At 39.7% G+C, this 24,498-nt stretch overlaps 1 protein-coding gene across 2 annotated transcripts in view; it reads right to left on the bottom strand.

Annotated features, from left to right (window-relative positions):
• LOC136864563 (cyclin-dependent kinase 11B) overlaps positions 1–24,498 on the bottom strand; it is a 434,451-nt gene that overhangs the window by 232,971 nt on the left and 176,982 nt on the right. For both annotated transcript variants that reach the window (XM_067141707.2, XM_067141708.2), the window contains exon 5: positions 20,096–20,272. In XM_067141707.2, the coding sequence (XP_066997808.2) occupies positions 20,096–20,272 (177 nt within the window). The remainder of the gene's footprint in view (positions 1–20,095; positions 20,273–24,498) is intronic.

Raw genomic sequence — 24,498 nt, 5'->3', positions numbered from 1 at the left:
AAACCCGGAAGAGGATATGGCCCAGATACACCACGTGGAGCTGATCGATGAAGATAAGGAAGTCCTCCGCAAACTCGGATATGTACGTCAATCTCAGCGATGAGAGAAATTCACTAGGAAGTTGATAGATTACTTCAATCACAAAATTACAGTTGGTGATCCAGATTATGAGAGAATCAATAAACTAGCCTTCAATTATATGCTAAGAGATGGTTTACTACTTAATTTTGTGGATGAAGATAATTGTAAATTACAGATCATAGTTCCAACTAAATTACAAAAGGTAATCATTTTGTTAACACATAGGACTACTGGACATGCTGGAATTGACAAAGTGGTAGCCACAATCCAGGAAATGTTTACATGGTCAAAAATGCAAGAATCTGTCAGACTAACTCTCACGACGTGTGACATCTGTCAGAGAGTGAAACCTAACACGAATCTACTTAAGCAATATCCCATACCATTAATACCAAGCAAGCCTAGGAGCCTATTTGCGATTGACTCATTCGGACACCTACCCCGATCGATCAAGAGTAACAAACATGTGGTAGTAACAGTAGACGTGTTCTCTAAACTCATATCTTTGTACGCCATTCAAAAGTGCAATGCTAAGTCAGTCTTAAGGTGCACTTCCAGGAATGTCGTACCTCAAATGGGCAAACCTGAGTTCTTACTGTCAGACTATGAGTCACAGTTCAACAGCTTGAGATTAAGCATATGCTTAACTCTATTTGATATCCAGCCGGAAACCCTGCGGAACGGATTATAGCAGGCATTGCTAAATTTTGCCAAATATACTGCAGAAATCACCACTGGAACTGGATAAAGGTATTACCTATTCTAATGGAATGCCTTAACAACACCGTCAATGAGTCTACTGGCCAAATTCCAGTAGCAGTACATCACAATTACTATCCATATAGACCCTGGAGTAATATCATACACTGTCCATCTGACGCTAGACCATAACCTGATAGATGTGTTGATTTAACCGCAGAACATCTATGAAAGCGAGCAAGCATACGTCTCGAGAGAGTGGAGAAGAAGAAGTTTCATCGATCATTAAGGGTATCCAAACTTGTGCTCGTGGGAAACCGATTGTATCCAACCCTGTGGAATGAATCTACAGCAAGTTCACTAACCTATATGTGGATCCATTCAAGATCATTAAAAGTTATAACAACAATGCCTATAAGATACAAAGTCTGGACGGACAAAATGATTTTCAACGTTGCAAATTTAAAATTGTATTATCCACCTGACGAAGAGGTGAGAAGAGACGTGAACCATGTTTAAGCAGTAAGAAGTTGCCTCCGATAGAAATGCATAGAGGAACATTCACATTTCGAGAACTTTATAATGCTTACTAGAACAAAATTCAACCCAAACAACTGGACAAAGGGAGGAGCAGTGTGAAACTGACAGATGTTGTATTACTATCTTGGAAAAAATTTAATCTGCGAATAAAATGTTGACGACCTAGGGGGTGTATGTGACAGTTTCGTTATGTTGGATGGAGTGCTTTAGACAGACAGAGCCTTACATCTTCATGTAAGATGGCTTTGCACACGTGTCACCCTCATTTGGCGAGTCATCATTTTTGTTTTTATTTTCTTCCTGCTTATCTGATCTCTGCCACGAAATTATAGGCCTGTGTCAGCGGCAAATATATAATCTCATTTGTAAAAAGGTAAAGAGATGATTGCAATCAAAGTTACGAGAGGGTTGAAAGCCATATGCTAAAACCACCTATGTCAAGTTCAGCAGGTGAGTTGTGTGATAAACAAATATTACAATCAGGAGGCAAGAAGTTCATTCTACTAGTGATAAGATATATTCCATTTCTGTCACCGCTAATGCTTGTATTACTAGGTCACTCATTATGTGAGTGAATTTTACGTAATATTAAATTGGGACATGAACGCTATTACTACTTCCGGTATGTGTGTGTGTGGTGTGCGCTGTTGTTCGACAAGTTCACTCACCTGCCAGCTGTCACTCATTCTCTTGCATGATGGGTCAATTTTCCAGCCGACCTCACAATGCAACGTTCCTACTTTCGAGTAACATCACATGTATTGTGACTTGTCATACTGACACAGATAGGTCTTATGGCGACGATGGGATAGGAAAGGCCTAGGAGTTGGAAGGAAGCGGCCGTGGCCTTAATTAAGGTACAGCCCCAGCATTTGCCTGGTGTGAAAATGGGAAACCACGGAAAACCATCGTCAGGGCTGCCGATAGTGGGATTCGAACCTACTATCTCCCGGATGCAAGCTCACAGCCACGCGCCTCTACGTACACGGCCAACTCGCCCGGTAAGGTAAAGAGATGCTGCTAAAGTACGTATTCACCTGTGAAATTGAAAATGATCCACTACTTGACAATTTTACTAATATTTTTGTATGAGTTTCAGCTTCAAAATCAAGAGGACTTTACCCACCCATTCGACATGAAGATATTTCCCACTGCCGAGTGTGACTTCAACTTTGTCATGAGAGTCTAAACCCTGGGACCGCCGCCAACCACGTCAAGATGAGAGAATACCTGCCATGATCACAGCATTGGGGGCGATCAGTCGTCATATAAAATGAAGGAATTAACAAATTGGCAATGTTCATTCTTCAGTCATATGACTATCACTCAATGATATTTTACGTAGTTAATGTTTATCATCACGTTGTAAAAATATGACATTTGATTTGATAATTCGGAACGTTTCTCAATTTTAAACCACTTACTATTCAACATTACTACATATTAACTTTAATCACTCGTTCATTATCAACTACTCCATTACCGGGCGAGTTGGCCGTGCGCGTAGAGGCGCGCGGCTGTGAGCTTGCATCCGGGAGATAGTAGGTTCGAATCCCACTATCGGCAGCCCTGAAAATGGTTTTCCGTGGTTTCCCATTTTCACACCAGGCAAATGCTGGGGCTGTACCTTAATTAAGGCCACGGCCGCTTCCATCCAACTCCTAGGCCTTTCCTATCCCATCGTCGCCATAAGACCTATCTGTGTCGGCGCGACGTAAAGCCCCTAGCAAAAAAAAAAACTACTCCATTATTCACTTTATTCATAGTTACAAGCCTTTTAAAGCCACCAATGTAAAGGCTTTTTACATGTTAATTTCTTATTCAAGACCTTTCAAGGTTCTTTATAATATAGTGTTAGCATTAGTTCATAAGTCAATCAGGTGCCTGATTTTATTTTAAGGTCAAATCATGGTTGATGATGCCTACAACATTAAGGCAAAACATGTACCATATTTTAAATAACATGTCAATGAACAATTTACAAGTACAAGATCCCAATTGTATGTGTTTAATGTATTGATTAGGTAGTTACAATAATAAAATAACTTATTATTATTATTATTATATAAGTCAAATATTATTAATACGGATACAAAATTATTTATATCACATGTAATAAACAGGAGATTGCCATGTACGCAAAATGGATGATTGTGGAGATGTTTGCAGATCCTCGTATGATATCAAGTATTCTTGAACTACGCGTAAGTAAATGTGGTCATATATTCGATTCTTTCGTGTCCTGTACCTTTTATTTTGAGAGTTCTCCAAACCTGTTGTCACTTCATTATTTCACATGATAAATCTGGAATGTTTTCAAAAACGTTCTCCAACTTTCAATGAATTTCTTGTCGGAAGAAAGCGTTTAAATTAGAATAGGCTGACGTTCGTTCTTAGATCTGCTGATGGGGAATTGTATTCAATAAGTGTTTAATTCGTGTGCCGTTTGACCGTGTAAATAGAGTAGAATGCTGCAGACATTCTGTAGAAATTAAAACATTGCTTTGGGAGACGGTGATTGATTTTAATTTCTTTGATTGTTCCAGTCATCTCACATGTGTTATTTTTGAAAGTCAACGTCGTTTTTACATTTCAGCGTTTCAAGTTATTCATTGTTGTGTTGTGAGAGCTGAGATTTTTCTTTAATTTATGATGGACCATTTGAATTGATATTTCACAACTTAAGTTTTTTTATTTTTATTTAACTGGAAAGTCACGAACAGATACTTATTTCTTTTGCGTTGATTCAGTTTTGGAGTGAATTATCGCACCAAGTATGTTCCTTACATAATTATTGTATATTAATATCTCAGTAAGAGGGATTAAGATATGGTATGATTTTCTTACCGATTTTTTTAATTTTATATTTTCCAGATTTGATTGAGGGAACACAGATCATTCACGACAAAATTATAAGTAAATTGTTCACTTAAATCTCAAGATGCTAAACATTGTATTTATTGATTTGTTAGGGTGAGATAGGGAAAAATTCATAAGAACCATTCCATCTTGGTATATTTTCTTTGTACTTCAAGAGCAAGAATTAATTTTATGTTCATGATCATTTTCCATAATCATAGATAGCATGGATGACGAATACATTTTATTTAAATAAACCATGCCATTATTCAAGTTTTATTCAGTTTTTTCTTCTTATATGCCAAATCCTACGTCATTTCTTTCATGTATGCTAAATCCTTTCTGAGCAGCCCTGAGGTGTCTCAATGTTCATCGACTCATGTTCTAATGGGTGCAATATATATAGAGACAAACTTGAAGAAAAAAATCCAAACACCATGAAATAAGGAATGTAGAATACGGAAATATATAACTGATTAAAGGTACAAGACTACAGGTTAATATCCACGTGAGAAAAGCCATCACAAATGTGCCATGCTGGTCCATTAATAACCAGTGTAATCGCCTGACTCTTCAATGCAGGCATGCAAATGTGCATGCATTGTGTCGTACAGGTGCCGGATGTCAGCTTGTGAAATGGAGTTCCATGCCTGTTGCACTCGGTAGGTCAACACAGGGACGGTTAATGCTGGTTGTAGATGACGGTGGAATTAAAAATTAAATAATTGAAGTTCAACCAATTCAATACATAAAAGAAAGAAATGTAGTAATTACATTCTTATTTAAATGGGCCGGTTTCGACCTTAGTCCAGGTCATCGTCAGCCGTAAAAACAAGTAGGTGAAATCACACAATGTTTATGAATATTGGAGAAATGGGTCAGTTTCACACTCTGTCAGGCACAAAGTCACAACACTATCAAATAATATATGAAGATTATAAATAAACTTGAAGTCGCAGACGAATAGATTTGTAGAAGCAAATCGCCAGTTCCCGGTGATCAGCACGGCACATTCAAGGTCATGCGAGACCGCAGCGCATGACCTTGAATGTGCCGCGCTGATCACCGGGAACTGGCGATTTGCTTCTACAAATCTATTCGTCTGCGACTTCAAGTTTATTTATAATCTTCATATATTATTTGATAGTGTTGTGACTTTGTGCCTGACAGAGTGTGAAACTGACCCATTTCTCCAATATTCATAAACATTGTGTGATTTCGCCTACTTGTTTTTACGGCTGACGATGACCTGGACTAAGGTCGAAACCGGTCCCATTTAAATAAGAATGTAATTACTACATTTCTTTCTTTTATGTATTGAATTGGTTGAACTTCAATTATTTAATTTTTAATGTTAATAATTTCAATACGGAACAATGAAATTTTTATCTTTAGACGCTAGAATTGTCGTCTAATCATGTCCCTTACGTGCTTGATTGGGGACAGATCGGGGGATCGAGCAGACCAAGGTAACATGTCAACACTCTGTAGAGCACGTTGGGTTACAACAGTGGCATGGGGGCGTGCATTATCCTGTTGGAAAACACCCCGGGAATGCTGTTCATGAATGGCAGCACAACAAGTCGAATCAACAGACGGACGTACACACCTGCAGTCTTGATGCGTGGGATAACCACAAGAGTGCTCCTGCTGTCATAGGAAATTGCTCCCTAGGTCCAGTGTGTTGATGCCACAGACAAGTGGAATGCATGCTCTCACCTGACCTCCTCCTAACCAACACCCGCCATCACTGGCACCAACGCAGAACCAGTTTTCATCGGAAAACACAACGGACCTCCACTCCATCCTCCAATGAGCTCTCGCTTGACACCATTGAAGCCGCAGATGGCGGTGGCTTGGGGTAAGTGGAATGCACAACGCAGGGCGTCTGGCTTGGATCTGTCCTTCAAGTAACCGATTTTGAACAATTCGTTGCGTAATTGTGGTGCCAACTGCCGCTCGAATTGCTGCTGCATACGCAGTCTGCTGCACCACAACCATACTCCCAATATGGCAGTCCTCCCACTCGGTGCTGCCATGGGGACGTCCGGAGCCTGGTCTTCTTTCGAGCTACCTTCTCGTGACCACTGCTGCCAGCACGCATGCACAGTGGAGACATTCCTAATAAGTCATTCTGCAACAGCGCAGAAGGAAAATCCACCTTCACGTAGCCCTATTATACAGCCTCGTTCAACTTCAGTGAGCTGTTGATACTGGCCTCATCGTCGTCATAAAGGCATTCTTGACCCACTCAGAGTCACTCCATCCAATCGTGCAGGTAACTAACGCTCTTGCACAGTACAGCCCGTATTTAAAGCAAACCTGATGTACAATGTCATGGCGCTGCTACTTGCACCACGCTAATGTGATTTGGTGGAAATCTGAATCAACGTCATCTTTCAGATATATACACGCACCTACCAACGCTCTTTAATCAAGCACAACCCCTTCATGGTGTTTGGATATTGTTTTCCGCTAGTGTGTGTGTGTGTGTGTGTGTGTGTGTTTGTGTGTATATATATATATATATATATCATAGGATACAAACTTTCCGACTCGTTGGCTGAATGGTCAACGTACTGGTCTTCAGTTCAGAGGGTCCCGGGTTCGATTCCCGGGTGGGTTGGGGATTTTAATTGCTTCTGATTAATTCTTCTGGCATGGGGACTGGGTGTTTGTATCCATCCAAACACTCTCCTCTTCATATTCACACAACACACTACACTACCAACCACCAAAGAAACACGCAATAGTGATTACATCCCTCCATATAGGCTGGCATCAGGAAGGGCATCCAGCCATAAAACAGGGCCAACGCGACCCCACAGGTGTGGGAAAAGCAGTAGGAAAAGAAGAAGAAGATAGCATACAAACTTTGTGGTTTTGATCCGTATTGAATTGTGATCACAATAATAATTAAACTTAGGTCTTCTTCTTCTTCTTTTCTTCATGGGGCCTCTAAATATTAGTTCCTAATTAGCGTCGACCTCTAAGATCTTTTACTACCATGTTTTTCCTTCATTCCCACCTAGATATACCTGCTCCCTTCACAAAGCTGCAGGTTGTTCTTACTGGGTCTTCTTGGATTCTCTCTCTCTCTTCACCTGGTAGTCCTAGAGTGGAGAGTCTGATTCTACCTAGTGCCTCACATTTGAAAAGTATGTGTTCAGCTGATTCCTCTGCTTTATTGGATTTCCTACATATATTGTCTCTTATTACTCCAATTCTACGTAAGTGTTTCTTCAGATGGCAGTGTCCTGTCAACAGTCCTACAACCCATCTTACATTTTCTCTGACGAGTTTCAGCAGTTCTTTAGTATGCTTCTTGTTTGGTCCTTTTATATGTGCAAGCCTAAATCCTGGAGTAGTTTTCCAGACCTCCAGTTGTTTCTTTTGTACCCATTTTCCTATGTAGTGTCAGGCTTGTCCATAGGAAATCCCGCATATAGGTTCTGGGCCTACAAAATGTGTTTCTGCCCCTTTCCTAGCCAGTTTATCTGCCTTTTATTTCCTTCTATACCTGTATGCCCTGGTACCCATATGATTTTGACAATATCATACATTCAGAGCTTCAGGAGAAGTGAATGGCAATACCAGACAATTCTGGATATTATCCGGACTGCTTCTAGTGCCTTAATGGCGGCTTGAATGTCCGTAAAAATGAAAATGTTCTTATTCCTATAGTTCATTTTCAGATTTTCTTCAAGACATGTTGTGATAGCTATCACTTCCGCTTGAAAGACTGTAGTGTGTTTGCCCAGGCTCATCTGAATTGATCTCTCAGGTCTTCCCCTGTTGATCCCTCCTCCTGTGCCATCCCCAGTCATTGAGCCATCAATCCACCGCACTATATCTTCTTTTTCAGTATTCCATTTGTTGATATCCCAGTCTTCTTTTTTTATTATCTGGGTCTCAAACTGTTTTCCAAAGTTGTACTTTGGTATCATATGATCAGAAGGCATGTGTAGAACTTCCTCTGTTATTACTCTGTTAATTTTACAGTGTCCTAGATTAGGTCTTTGTGTATTCCAGCACTCTTGATTGTGCCAATCTATATGAACTCATTCTAGCCTGTCTTTTATGAAATTGCATAGTCATGGGAGGTCTAGTAAAGTATTCCAAGGCTTCTGTCAGCGTAGTTCTCATAGCCCCAGTTATGGCTATGCATGCCATTCTCTGTAGGCTATCCAATCTACTACTGACTTTTCCTTAGCTTACTTTCTGCCACCAGATAATTGCAGCATTAGCCATCAACGGTATAATGATCATTGTACATATCCACATTACCAATGATGGTCTTAGACCCCATGTCTTAGTGACGGCTCTTTTACATGCACACAGCAAGTTCTTGGCCCAGCTTATGTTCCTTTCAGTATGTGGATTCCAGGTTAGATTTTTATCCAACATCACACCTAGGTGCAGTGCCTGTTCTTCCATATATATCTTGCCTAAAGAGCTTCACTGATCTCTTTCCCTCTAATTTTCTCCTTCTTGTAAAAGGGGCCAGAGTTATCTTGTTCGGGATGACTGATAGTTATTCTTCCCGACACCAGTTCTCCACAAGGCTAAGTGATCTTTGCACGAAGTCCTGGATAACACTCATCACCTTACCTCGTACCACATCACTAAGTCATCTGCGTATCCTTGTATATATAAACCTTGTTCGTTGAGCATGGCTATGATTTTGTTCACCACGAGGTTCCACAGCATAGGAGAAAGACCTCCTCCCTGCGCAGAGCCTCGGGCGGCCCTAACCACCAGTGTTTCTTCAAATAGGGTTGCTTTTATCTTCCTTCTGTCTAACATGGATTTAATCCATTTGATGATGGTTTTACTCACCTTGCTCTTTTCCAATGCTTTGATCATAGAGTCATAGGTTGTATTGCTGAAGGCTCCTTCTATATCTAGAAATGCTGCCAGTGCAATTTCTTTATATTCTAGGCTTTCCTCTAGTTTACAAACCAACTGGTGGAGTGCTACTTCAGTGGATATGCCAGGTCTATATGCAAACTGATTTTCATGTAACGTTGAGTTCAGTTGCACCGTTCTTCTGATATATTTAACCAGAATTTTCTCCACTGCTTTCAGCATGGAGGAGGTTAAACATAATGGACTGTATGCTTTGACTTGGGCATAATTTGCCCTTCCAGGCTTAAGTACGAGTACTGCTTTAGCTTCAGACCATGATTTCGGCACATACCCTAAAGCTAGACTTACCCTAAAGCTAGACTAGCTGTGAAAAGGCCTGTCAGAGCATTGATGAGTACCTCCCATCTTTCCTCTAGGAGTATCTCATCTGGCCCCGGAGCCTTTATAGGATGAAACTTCTGGAGCCTTGCTGTTTCAGTGTGTGATTTCACTTTCTCACAGAACAGTCTCCAAGATATTTTTTTTCTTTCCCTATCTCTAGGTTATACTGAGTGAGTTTCCTATGATATGCATCCCACATACCATTTCTAGATGATATTCTATACAACATCCTAACCTCTTTTTTCATTTTGGCTAGTTTGTTGTTCCACCACCTTACTTTTTTGGTGTTAATCTTTTTTGAGAGTACAGTTTTCATGGAATGAGTCTATAATGGCCTCTTCTAATAATTCCACGGCTTCCAAAAGTTATTTCTGTCCTCTCACGTTAGCTGGAATTTTTTGTACGACCTTCCCTAGAACTTCTCTGAATCTGTCCTAATTAGTTCTTTTTGGGTCTCTGTATATCTCAATCCCATATAGTCTCGCATCTATTGCAAATTGGATGTGCTGGTGGTCTACCAATGATGGTTCCTCCAGCAGCTTCCAGTCTTTAATAAAGTTTGCAATATGCGTACTGCTTGGTGTAATGTCTACTACCTCCCTACGATTTTTATTCATAAATGTAGGCTTGTTTGTTAGGTTTAGTATCGTCAACTCAGTTCCAATAATAAACTCTAGTAAAGACTCACCTCTTGCATTGCAGTTCGTGCTGCCCCATGCCGTGTGGTGCGAATTTGCATCTGCTCCAAGGAGTAGGCGTTCGCCTGTCCTCTTTGCGTTGCAAATTAGGTTCTCAACTTCTTCTGAAGGGAGCAGATTAGTTGAGTCATATGGGAGGTATACAGAGCCTATGGTTATTTCTCTGGGTCCCTCCCAATTTCAAAGTTTAATCTTGGCCACGGTTAAGTCCAGTGAACAGTGTTCCTGCAATATAAGGCATTTTAATTTCCTGTTCACAAGTATGCTGAAGATTGGCCTGAAGGACCTTCAGCTCATCTTTATCAACATTGGGTTTTGTTTTTCCCTTGATGACTTGAAACTTGATCTGCCCAAGTCCGAGCTTAGCCTAAAGGCTTCTCTTTTTGAGCTATTCAAAGTCTCTTTCACCAACGGCTAAAACGACTGTCCTTCCTGTCTTGTTAACTGAAGTGGCATTCAGCACTCTCGTGTTAGAAGTTTGGTATCGTGCTGATTGGTTCTGACAGCAGTCTGCTCTACTGGAGCTTCTGTTGTCAATCCTTGTTTTCAGTTGGCGACAGCCTGTCCAACTGGGACTTCTGTCTCCATTTTTTCATCTTGGGCTTGTTCCCGGATCTGCTCTACTGAAGCTTTCTTGGTTTCCTTTGATGTCAAAGTTTTTGAAATTGGTTCTTTATAAGCATCCATAATTCAATCAATCATAGGGTTTTTGCCCCTTCTAGGGTCCTGAGCGTCGTTCTCACCATCTGTGATGAGGCATACAGCCAGGCACTGTCCTCCCGCAACTCAGGCTCTCCGTAGCAGAGACCACGCCCCTAAGTCAGTCTTCCATCCAGCGGTCTGCCCCTGGCCCGCACCTAGCCAGGTTTGTTCCACTTTCAGTAGGCCTACTCACGTGGTCTCCACTTGGCATTATCATGACTGAGTTCACAGCCACAACTTTCCCTCTAGGTTGGGATCGCCCCTTTCCCAACCCACGGCTCGTCCAGGCTACGTAGAGCAAAGTGATGTGTTGGTTCCAGCACCCTGCAGTGAGCCTTCACCTCAATCACCAGCCCCACTTGTCCTGAACCACTGTATCACCCATGTGGAGGAACCATGGATGCCTCTCTAGCATGTGGAAAAACTTATGTCATAATGGTCCACCTTTTCAATACTATATTATGCAATGTTTACATTACATTTCTAATCTAGGAATTAGTTACTGGAATGAACGAGAAATATTTCAATCAACTACTTGCTGACGTGATTGACTTTAGGCTTTGTAGATACGTTCTGACGTGCCGGCATTGCTTGAACTACAGGAATATCTGCACAGCCGTGGGGTGGCTCACCGGTATGGTTTAATATATGGACTATTAAACTTAATAATTGGTCCAATTTCACCTTCAAATGCATGTCCTTTTCTGTTTTGGGTGCCTTAATGCAAAACTGTACAAACACATCGAATAACTAAAACAAATGCATAAACACACACAAATGACATTAAAAAGTGTTAAAAACATCCGGGATGAACTAAGTGCACAACTTGTAAAAATGACGAAATTAAAATAAGGCTCTAAAATCCTTAGATGCGTTGCATCATGTTAAAATGTTCCATTAGTGCTTGTTGTTAAAATATCACGAAAATACTGAAGTCCCTCTGTTGGACATTGTCAATGGTTGAATCAAGGATGGCACACGAAGATATGGTTAAATAACTGGCACGTTCTTAACTTGTAGTTGGAAGACATTTGCAATTCACTGCAGAGAGAGAGAGTCTCTCTCTCTCTCTCTCTCCAACCGAGCAGCCGGCTACAGGAAGCACGTGGAGAGTGACGTAGGAGCCAGCTCCAGCTCGCCAAGGCTAAGTTACATCATTCATAGAAGTTTCCATACCTTCTACCCTGAATAACTCTTATATGAATTAAGATACAAATATTAGATTAACATCACCGTACACACCACTTGAATATGTCCAATACCACCAAGTTTCATTAAAATCCACCTCGGATTACGAAAGTTATTGAGAGGAATGAAACAGCTGCAGTCTCTGCGACTTCAGTATAAAAGTGATGTGAGAATTCGATACAATACAGTCTTGTCCCACAGTCGAACCATACGGCTGGCTGATGGAAGTTGGTGCTACAATGTAATATTGCGGAATCAAAGTCTACAGTTTCAACTCTACTAAATTACGGCGAGAATAACTTTGAAACATTTCAATACTCACTGCGAACTCAGTCGTAAAATCGAGAAGTGCAATACTTTGAATATCTCGAGGTGAATGAAATATTTTTACTGATATCAGAAATTCTTAAACAGTGCATCAGGACTTGTATTTCCTCAAGTGGAACTTGAACGTTAAGAAAACATTAAAACTTCGCGTGCGAATCAACCTGTGATTTCATGGTATCTTTAAAGGAACCTAGAACACCCACTGAATAGAACTAATTTTCACGATCAAATTATTATAAAGTCTTACCTGTATTATTATTCGTGTTTTGAACATAAATATGACAGTGTGCGGGAACGGGACTAATTTCGCTCCTGTATTAATAGTCTAATATTGCTACCTTCTTGTCATATGTCCGCATAACAGTGCGTGTGAACAGAACTAAATTCACATGCAAAGCATTTAACTTCTTCTACCAAAGTGAAGTAACTGCCATTTATAGTGTCATAGCAGTGTTGAATAGAATTTGTGAATACATTCAAAGCAATCGTAAAACAGCAGAACTCTACAAACAGTTGCATTATCTTCTTCGAACATTAAAAAGCATAAGTGAACTATTTGTTTTGTGCGAACAATCTTATAATCTGTGCCAAGTGTATCTTACGTTAAGAAGAATATGGGTTCGATTCTCTTGACATTCGGCCACATGAAAGTTAGTTTCTTTATTTTCTCAAATCAGTGACCAGTTTATTTACCTTAAAGAAGCATTTGTTTTCGATTCCATTGACATTCAACATGGCATCTTTGTATTTTCTGTTTTTTAATCCTTTCACGGTAACGATTAAAGTTAGTTCAAAAATTACACCTCAGACTAATCCGTCCAATATGTCCAGGGAACTTAAATGTGTGTGTGTTTGTGCTATCCTTCTGAGTGAGTCCGGCGACCCAAACTCCTACACCTTCAAGATCTTCAAGTGCTTCTAGAACTTCAAGAACGTCTAGAGCTGCTCTCGTTGGAGTATACGTGGACCCATGGTGCTGAGAGCTTCTCCATGGTGAGGACGGGAGGAGTAGCAGAGCAACGTGGGACACTGCCAGCCGCAAGATGGAGAAACGACATGCTAAATCCATCTTCCACTGTACTGAGTTGATATGAACTTGACTTTATACAATAACAAACAGTTTTAAAATTCAGATTTTCATTCAAAGCAGATCCTCTCACTCTCTGCACCCACTCTAATTTGATGTACTATACACGCACTGCATACCATCTCTTGCTCATCAAGTTATTATGTACGGACATTTTCTGGTACAATATATATATAGGGTGAAGCGAAATTCACGCACTCTGGTGTCGCAGCGCGAAATCTTCACATGCCAGGAATAAAAAAATGTCTCTCACAAAAGTTCATCCAGCGAATATATCCGGCAGAAAAAAGACGTTGAAGAGTGCCAATCTGGCAACACTGTAACCACATGTATGGTAACTACCTCTGTCAGCACATATTAGTCGTGCTGTACAGTTGGTGCAGTGGATAGAGTTTTGGGTTAGTGGGAAGGAAGCGGCCGTGGCCTTAATAAAGGTGCAGCCCCAGCATTTGCCTGGTGTGAAAAGGGGAAACCACGGAAAACCATTTTCAGGGCTGCCGACAGTGGGGTTCGAACCTACTATCTCCCGAATACTGGATACTGGCCGCACTTAAGCGACTGCAGCTATCGAGCTCGGTAAATACGTGGTTAAACAAATAAGAAATAGACAGTTGAAACAAATGACCTGTCATAGGACAGAATAACTACATAAACAATATCACTTTCAAGATGCTAAAGATGATAGCACAGTACAATAACACAACATCTACTTGTCATTTACATACTACTTGTAATTCTTATGAGCGCTCAGATGTGGCACATTAGCAATAATACTGCCCATATTAATGACCGCATGACCTTCACAACAGAATACTTTGTCCTCAGAACAACAGATGCTCAAAGCGACCTCCCTGCGTGTCCAAACATGCGCAACCCGCCGGATCGTACAGCTCTGGACCCTTCGCAGCATAGCTGCATCCACAGTAACAAGAGCAGCATGAACACGCATTACCAATTTTTCCAGATTTGAAGGGCGGAGTAGAGTACACGTGCTCCTTCAGGTGTCCTCACAGGAAGAAATCCAGGGGATTTAGGTCAGGTGAACGTGATAGCCATACAACTGGACCTCCACCTCCGAGCCATTTCCCTGGAAATGTTCTATCCAAACACTGCCGCACAGTAATTCCAGAGTGTGGAGGTGCACCATCATGTTGGAACCATATCCTCTGCGAACATGTAGTGGAACATCTTCCAGCGTATCAGGCAAATAATTTGAGAGGAATGCATGATACCTTCGTGCAGTCAACCAGTGAGGCAACATGTAGGGGCCCAAACACCTGTCACCCAATATTTCAGCCCAAACGTTGATACCAAAGCAAACTTGATATCCACGGTCGCAGGTGACGTGTGGGTTAACCTCACACCAATGGTGGGCATTGTGCATATTCAAGACACCCTCATGAGTGAATGCTGCTTCATCCGACCATAGTACGGTGTTCACGAAGTCATCGTTGGCTTCCTGTTGTTGTTGGAACCATTCGCAGAATTTTATCTGCTGATGGTGATCTGCAGGATGCAGGTGTTGCATGAAAAAATAATGATAGGGGTGCAGCCCATGCTCATGCAGCACGTTAACGACCGTGCATTGCAAGACACGCAGCTGCCTTGCTACGCTTTGTGTACTTTGCTGAGGTTCTTGGTGTATGACCTCCAGAATAGCTTCCTCAGTAGCTGGAGTATGACAAGTCTGTGGACGACCTCTGTCACGCGATGGTGGAAGGAGAGAACCTGACTCTCGAAGGCACAGCTCTAGATGATAAAACACATTTTTATCTGGATGGTATCAACAAGGATATCTAGCAGCATATTCACAAGCGGCAACACTAGCCCGGTTATCAGATGCACCAAGGACCAGAAGCATATCCACATATTCATCGTTTGTGTATGCCATACATCTGCCACACTGGTTTAGAAGTTTACAAGGAGGACATTCGATACGTGTACACATGTACATTGGAGTCTCTCACGGGGGTGTTACTCCACTAGCCACTAGTCCCTGTCTGGTGGACAGCACATACACTATGTAATAAACACGCCGTCAGTCCTGCGCGCTCTTCCACCTAACACGCATTATCCACTGACAGATATTGTTCCGCATGATTCATCCCGAGTATAGATAAGAAAAGTGTTTTTCCACCAATCAATACACAATTTATTTTAAATAGATTGAAGTAGTACCGGTTTCGGCTCTTTAACGGCCATCATCAGCTAGTACATGATTTGTTTCCAGCCATTAGACAATTCACAAGTTGTTATTGTATTAGACATCCGGATGTCTAATGGGGGATGGGAATGTATACAGTAGCATGTAATTAAAATATCAGTAGTCAAGGTAAAAAGTTACAATAAGTTAGAACATGAGTATGTAGGACATATTAAAACATATGGGTCATAATATAAAACACTTAAAAAGTTTTGACACATTAAAATTTGGTAAGTATAGACACTTGTTAAAAATTTTTAGTTCATGTTACATAGGTTCCATTCTTCTATCTTCTGTGTAGTTCCTTTGCTTTTATGTTATGTTGATTTTAGCTGTGTATGGTAATCTTCGAGAAAGTTCTGAAGCTGGTATGCGTCATATTGATATGGACCTTTGTCATGAAGAAATTTTTTATATTGTGTTATATATTCCAACTTGTGATGTACTCTGGTAAGTTTTAATATAGTAAACAGCAGGTCTTGAGTTTGAATTAGAAGTAGTTGGTGGCAACACCTCTCTCACAACTACAAACCAGCTTCAGAACTTTCTCGAAGATTACCATACACAGCTAAAATCAACATAACATAAAAGCAAAGGAACTACACAGAAGATAGAAGAATGGAACCTATGTAACATGAACTAAAAATTTTTAACAAGTGTCTACCTATACTTACCAAATTTTAATGTGTCAAAACTTTTTAAGTGTTTTATATTATGACCTTATATGTTTTAATATGTCCTACATACTCATGTTCTAACTTATTGTAACTTTTTACCTTGACTACTGATATTTTAATTACATGCTACTGTATATATTTCCATCCCCCATTAGACATCCGGATGTCTAATACAATAACAACTTGTGAATTGTCTAATGGCTGGAAACAAATCATGTACTAGCTGATGATGGCCGTTAAAGAGCCGAAACCGGTACTAGTTTAATCTATTTAAAATAAATTGTGTATTGATTGGTGGAAAAACACTTTTCTTATCTATACTTTGAATCTGTCAATACGGAAAATGAAATTTATAAATAATAATGATTCATCCCGACACCGCTACTTGTGAAATGGTCAGTTTCGAATTACACTGTTTCCCCAACAGTAATAGACGCGATGTTTCCACAATCCCATCGATGGAATAATAATAATAACAATAATAATAATAATAATAATAATAATAATAATGCACTGAGATATGTACTAAACAGCGTGCGGTTACCAGACGCAATGTTGAAAGGCATAATTAGTGGGACCATGGTGATAGCACATACAAATTGTAACCGAGTTTGGACATTATTCGCAAAGCACGTTGCTAGGCCTACTGGTAACGTAAGGCCCTAACGAAATGTAATGGATCTGAACGAGGCAAGAATAATAGTTGGTACTAATCTATGGGACCATTGGAGGAGGGTACAAAGAAAACAGGTTTTGCATCTAGTAGATGAAATGGCGCGAATAAATTCACGCCCACAACATGCAAAGGGCATCTTTCAAAGCTTACCAATTAAAACGATCGTTTGTCCATTTCTAGGATCGTAGTATGTAAGTGCAAATGGTTTCTAGAGGACACGCTGCAATCGCTGTTGACGATTAAGATGCCAGATACCATATCACCTGGACTACATTTACGAAATAAAAAACATACGCCTCAACCCAGGATCGACCCCTCAACCTCCTGCATGCTAACCCAAAACTCTAGCCACTGCACCAACTGTACAGCACGGCTAATATGTGCTGACAGAAATGGTTACAGTGTTGCCAGATTGCCACTATTCAATGTCCTTTTTCTGCCGAATATACTCGCAGAATGAAAGTTTGTGAGAGACACTTTTTTATTGCTGGCATGTGAGGAGTCGCACTGTGATGCCCGAGTGCGCGAACTTCGCTTCACCCTGTATGTACATACGTGTATATATATGGACTATTGAACTTAATACATCGTCCAATCTCACTTTCAAATCTGTTTCCTTGTCTGTTTTGGGCGTCTATGTATCAGCAAACAAAATATGATTTGCATACATATCCAATGTCTATTAACAACACACAAAAGTAATCAGTACTGTTAAGCTTAACACAGTAATGCATACTGTATGAAATGAGTAATGTTGCATGTATTCCTGAAGGTATCTCATGAAATATTTTAAGTGGATACACTCAAAAATGTTATTTCCAAACTTACAAAACACAAAGAAAAATTGAAACAGTAAAAGGAGGCTATTAATTAGTTCATATTCCATTCGTAATGTACAAATACTCCATCACTTGCAGATGGACTAGACAGACTACATTTTAAAATATTGGGAGAAAAAATACATATAATCATTTTAGAAAAGTACTGCATATGAATGTTGAACGTTTATTCGGAATTACTAGTTCCACTTTCCTGCCACTCTCGAAATCATTTCCATTTCTGTCAGTACCTATAGCATCAACTTTATCACCATCGAGTGTATTGGAAATTCCAGTTTTCATGAAACTCTTGTGTGAGACAAGCCCTTTTGATATGTTATCCCAAGCCTGAATGATCTGGAGCAACAGACACTTCAGGTTACCACCAAGCATACAACGGCATTCATGATTTCCAGCAGCCATCAAGTCAGAATATTTTCATTGCAAATGCCTTGTTCAGTGACGTGTCCAAAGATTGCAAGATCAATGTTAGACAAACCAGAATTATGGCGCGATTGGTTTTATTAGATTACAAGTAATATTAGCTCTCAACTTTTGCTTCACAGTATCAACAAGGTGGCCTCTAAAGCTCTCCAGCACAAGAGAAGCCTGTTTTCAAAGCAACGCACCAGATCTTCGCTGCCACATGGAATATATACAGTCGCAAACCATTTTCTTATCCATCCACCTTTTTTTATTTTTTGTTTCCTAGTGGCTTTACGTCGCACCGACACAGATAGGTCTTATGGCAATGATGGGATAGGAAAGGACTAGGAGTTGAAAGGAAGCAGCCGTTGTCTTAATTAAGGTACAGCCCCAGCATTTGCCTGGTGGGAAAATGGGAAACCACGGAAAACCATCTTCAGGGCTGCCGACAGTGGGATTCGAACCCACTATCTCCCGGATGCAAGCTCACGGCCGCGCGGCCAACTCGCCCGGTATATCCAGCTTTTTACCAGACTACATACCTGGCAATACTGCCAATGTCAGTCGGAAATGTGATTTTTTTCGGTAATGCGATGTGCTTAAATATAATGTATGGGGGTTGTTTGCAGCCATCGGCTGTAACAATAACATCTCCGTACCATGTAACTTTTCATTGTTGGTAGTTTTAATCTGAACACTTGCCATTCCCTACTCAGAAAAAGTAGTGTTCCTTGATATGTCAAAATAAAAAGGGTTTTGGTCAGCATTGCCGATATGCAAGAAGAGGTACTAGTTCTGCTGCCTTAACCTGATCACATGCTCATGAAACTTTATAGGTGCAGTCTTCAGCCACTTTCTGGCATAAAGACATTTTCCAATGCAATGACAGGTTATTATGCCATATGAACAGAATCACCCAACCACAACTTGCATTAAACAAGTTTCCCACAAAATAATGTAACTAAATGCACAACATTTCATGGGAAACGCTGTAACCACTGGTCTGCAACTCTCCCCCCCATTCCAGTAATGCTTCCTCAACACCTGGGAACATGCCCTGTTTTGGGCAAGAAAAAGCACACCTGGATGAACTAGTATTTTTTAATTCCACTTGCTGCTCTCCCCAATTCCTCACTTGTTTTCATGAACAGAAAACTCCATGGCCTGCTGCTCTGTTACCATTTTCTTCTGTGAATTTCACCACTTTTGGCTGTAATGAAGCTATGTAGTTGTTAACTTTTCCCACGGCAAATATTTAATAATAAGTTTGACAGTGGTAGAGTTCAGACTGTGGCCAACAGTGGCCCTTTCCGTTTGTTACTGCAGATTTCTTACAGGCAGCCTGCAAACTGGATGTGTAGCACTTAATTGGAGCAAAAATGTATACAAATATTTTGGTCAAATATTGGGAATGCAATGGCAGCTGATATGTGAGTAAATATGGTATTATCTTCTAAAATGAAGAGGGATACATATTCTATTAACAATAAAGTAGTTGCTCAAAAATGACTTATATCCTCTTTTTCTTTGCACTTTTTGTTCTGAACTTCCTTGAGAACACATTATAATGGCATGTTTAAATCTAGGTAAGTTACTAATAATTTTTCACACTCCAACAATGTCAATGGTTACAGTGGTTTCAGATCCTACTTCATTGAAGTGCCTAGAACCTTTCCATAATTCTGCAAACTAAAATGAAAACTGAGGTAAGAAGGTGAAATAAAAAGTAGAAGCAAGGTTAGAAAAACATAGGACCATTATGAATTACATCTAGCCAGCCAAAAATAAAGGTGTATTTATTATTTATCACAACTACACAGTCATTCCATCCTCAAAGAAATATTTTAAAAGTAACTATTTGTACCTGTTGCTATTGAGGTGTCTTCTGACCGTCGCCTCTTCCTCTCTCGACTCTCACTGCGATCTGGCTTTCTGGTCAGCTCACGCATAGTACGTTCCTTCTCCTTCTCAAGATGCCTGCGTTCCCGTCGAGCTTCTAACTCACGTCGATAAACCTCTTTTTGACGCAGCATTTCTCGATCTAAGCATAAAAGAGATGACATTCTGTTATTTAATTTCCATGCAGTAATATTCACAGAACTTGTCTAGCAACTGGTCTCTTCATACAGGCAATTTCTCATACAAATGGAAGGTTGGATATGTTATTCCAGTGTTCGAGAAAGGTGACAGGTCTTTTAACTGTCAATTACAGACCAGTAATTCTTCTTTTGCCAATTTCCAAAGCAGGGGAAAGAGTTGTGTACAACGCATTGTACAGTGTAATCAGAGGTTTCATTCATGTTAACCAGTATGGTTTTGTCCAGACATGGTTAGCCACCACCAATCTTGCTGTTTACTCCCACATCATACCTACCTCTATGGACAATTGCATGCAGGTTGATGCCATGTACACAGACTTTTCCAAAGCTTTTGGTTCTGTGCAGCATAATGCTCTATTGACTAAGTTGTGAGCATATGGCATTAATGACAGCTTCCTTGAATGGTTTTACATGCTCTCCTTATGATAGAAGGTATTCAGTAAATTATGAAGGTCTAATTTCTCATCCTTACCTGCCTATGTCTGGAGTTCCACAAGGTTCATTACTGGGACCATTGTGTTTCCTCCTATTTTTTAATGACCTGCCATCACAAATCAATCGAGCAACTGCCTACTCTGTATGGATGACCGGGCATATAGTTCTAGAGTTTTAATTTTTAAGCTACAGATATTTAGGGGAAACATGTTTAAACTTATAGTTCTTTCACTGTGAACAAATGTAAAGTAGCACTTAGAGAAGCTAAAATTTCTGCAAATATTAATTTTATACAAAATTCTAAGAATTTGTGTAAAGCAGCTTGGACACTAATTAAGTGTGTCACATCTTCTAATGCAAAACCTGTGGCTATAAATGATCCTAATTTGTTTAATAATTACTTCATCCAGTCAGTCAAAGATATTTGTTCTAAATTTCAACATCAAGTAGTATTGCTACTGGAAAGCTGACAAGCTTAAATTTCAAACTGATCACATGCAACTTACATTTTAAATGGAGAATGGTTAACTGTGAAGAAGTGGAAGTGAAAAATGTGTAAATAATATGAAACCTTCAAACACCAAGGATCACTATGGCTTTACCAACAACATTTTAAAATTGCTCATTACGGTTAGTCCACACCAAAGTAAATAAACAAGGTTAATGAAAACATTTCTCCACATGTTAATAAACTTTTATTAACAAACTTCTTCAACATTGTGTCTACACCAAAATAGCCATTTGTGAGGTTACAATTGATAGGGTCAAGAAGAAGAAAATACTCACAGCTGCAGCTTTCATTATTTTAGTGAGTACAATTAGAGAAAAGTGCTGACGTAAAGTGTGGTATAGAAAAATACTGGAAAGGCGAGTAGAATTAAGTTTGGAAAGAACACTTATGTCAGAACTTTTAATTCATGATGCAGCAGTCTTTGTAAATTCTCTTGAGAATGCCCCCACATGACTTTCAATTCTTGTTGACAGTAATTGCGTCTGAAATTGCAAGTAATGATACAGATTATCAGAAAACCGGCTCCACTAATGACAGGCTATTTTTATTATAGATAGGCTATTACTTTAAAGATTCCTAGCAACTGGTGACATTTCACTTATCTACCTATTTGTCTAGAGTATCAAAACCAATTTCAGGCATTGTGTCTGAGGTGTTTGAAGCTTTATACAACAATATCAAGGATCAAGGAATTGGTAAAGGTACGAAATAAAGAAAATCTTCATTTAACCTACCTAGTTAGGATAGTATTATTTTGATGATATACAAGCGATTGTGGGAGGTTAGGTTATTCAACGAGGAACGAAGCTGGAAATGAAACTACATTAGAACACAGCTAAAAGAATATCATACACAATTAGAGGTACTGTACATCAGAACTTTTGCTTCCGATTTGATAATGATTTTTAGAAGAAATAAGAAATCATTGTATTCCGCACTACGAAACTGCGTGGTCTAAATTGTGTTCTTTCATATGTGTGAACCAAAATGTTAACAAAAACATGAAATATTAATGAAAAGTTTCATACACTAAAGTTAAAGAAATTTTGTTTATCAACATGCTCGAAAAGTTAAAGAACACGCAATTTTGTTTATTAACATACAAAAATGTTCATGGACATTTTATTAACAAAGTTAATGAAAACATCTTGGTGTGGATGCACCTTTAGTTCTATCTCTATTCCTCTGACAAAGATCATAAATAAATGTCTTCAAATTAATGACTCTCCAGAGTAACTAAAAATTTCTAGAATAATTCCAGTGTACTCAACTGGTGGTAGGTCAGAATGTAGCAGCTACTGATCATTCTCTGTTGTTCCAATTCTCTTCAAAAGTTTTTAATACCGGTATATGATGCTAGTAAAAATTTATGAATACTTTGTGTCTAATAAACTTATGTCAAAATCTCAGTATGGCTTTATATAAGGAAAATCAACAATAAATACATTGGATGATGTTATTAGTTATATAATGAGTAATTTTGAGAAACAAAATTATGTTAAGGTTTCGCTATGTGACAGGTTTTTCTTTTTGGCAATATACGTCGCACGACACATCGTCTTATTACATGTTATAAATCTCATTGTAACCGTATTGGATGTCAGATTATAACAATTGTAATTGAAATCAATAGGTTAAACCACCTCTCCAATACTTATCAATCCTTATATTTAGGATACAATCATTACAATTGGTGTTATAAGTTGGGACATGTTTTGCTTAACTGTTGTAAGCATCTTCAGCCACAATAAACTTTACTTGATAAGTATTGGAAATGTGGTTTAACTTATTATTTTCAATTACAATTTTTATAACATCGTCTTATGGTGACGATGGAAAAGGAAGAGGCTAGGAGTGGGAAGGAAATGGCTGTGGTCTTATTTAAGGCACAGCCCCAGCATTTGCCTGGGGTGAAAATGGAAAACCATGGAAAACCATCTTCACGGCTGCCGACAGTGGGGCTTGAACCCACTATCTCCCGTGTACTGGATGCTGGCCGCACTGCACTTAAGCGACTGCAGCTATCGAGCTCAGTGTGTGACCTCAGTAGGGCCTCTGAGGGTGTATCGCATATTCTACTTGATAAATTAGCATATTATGGCATTTCTGGAAATGAACTTAAAATTTTTAAATCATACATGTATGGACAAACCCAGTATGTGGAGGTAAATATTCTGTCCTCACAAGAATCTGAGGTGAAATATGGGGTGCCGCAAGGATCCATCCCTGGTCCCTTTCTCTTTCTGATCATGATAAATGACTTAGATGAGACTGTACAAACAAACAGTGTCCTATATGCAGACGACTCTACTTTTCTGAGCTCATGTAAAAATCTTGATGAATTATTGTTGTTGTCCAAACACACATTTGAGGAAGCTAAATCATGGTTTAAAATAAATGGTTTTCTCTTCAATGAAGGGAAAATGCATAATCATTTTTAACCTCAAAAATCAAGAGAATGAATTAAAGTATGTTAAGCTTCTTGGATTACATCTTGACACAAAGCTGATATACGAATACCACATTAACCAAATTTGTGTATGGTGTACTATATGGTGTACCAAGCTGTTGTCATTTCTACGTTACTCTACGGATGTGAAACCTAGACCCTATATCACCGGGACATCAAGAAACTGGAACACTTTCAACCACAAAAACTTAGATCCATCATGAACATCAAATGGGATGACTGTATAACTAATATAACAGTTCTCGAGAAAGCAAAGCTAAAAAGTATTGAAGCTACCATCGTTGGTCAACGGCTCAGATGGACAGGCCATATCCATCATATGAGTGACAGCAGACTCCCTCGGCAAATCCTGTGTGGTGAACTCAGCACTGACAAGAGGAGTTGTGGTGCTCCTCTGAAGCAATATAAAGACCAACTTAAGCAGACCATGAGAAAAGTAGATATAAACCCAAATATTTGGCATACTCTCGCATTGGATTTCCCTCGCTGGTGTGCTACAACCTCAGCTGCAGTTGCACAGTTTGAGCATGAACGTTGAAGACTGGAAGAGAAAACTCGCCAGAGCAAGAACCTACGTCAAACACTGCCATGTCCCCCACCATCCATCGGATGCAACATGTGTGGGCGCATGTTGTATGCAAGAATTGGTCTGATAAGCCATCAGCGCCACCTTCATCGTGTGGACTAAGGATTACGGAACTGCAGGCAAGAAACTAAAATTCGGATATGAGTATCGGCCGACGTCAGGCTAA

The sequence above is a fragment of the Anabrus simplex genome, chromosome 2 (assembly GCF_040414725.1).
Source record: "Anabrus simplex isolate iqAnaSimp1 chromosome 2, ASM4041472v1, whole genome shotgun sequence".
NCBI classification, from domain to species: domain Eukaryota; kingdom Metazoa; phylum Arthropoda; class Insecta; order Orthoptera; family Tettigoniidae; genus Anabrus; species Anabrus simplex.
This window is presented reverse-complemented; position numbering and strand designations above follow the sequence as displayed.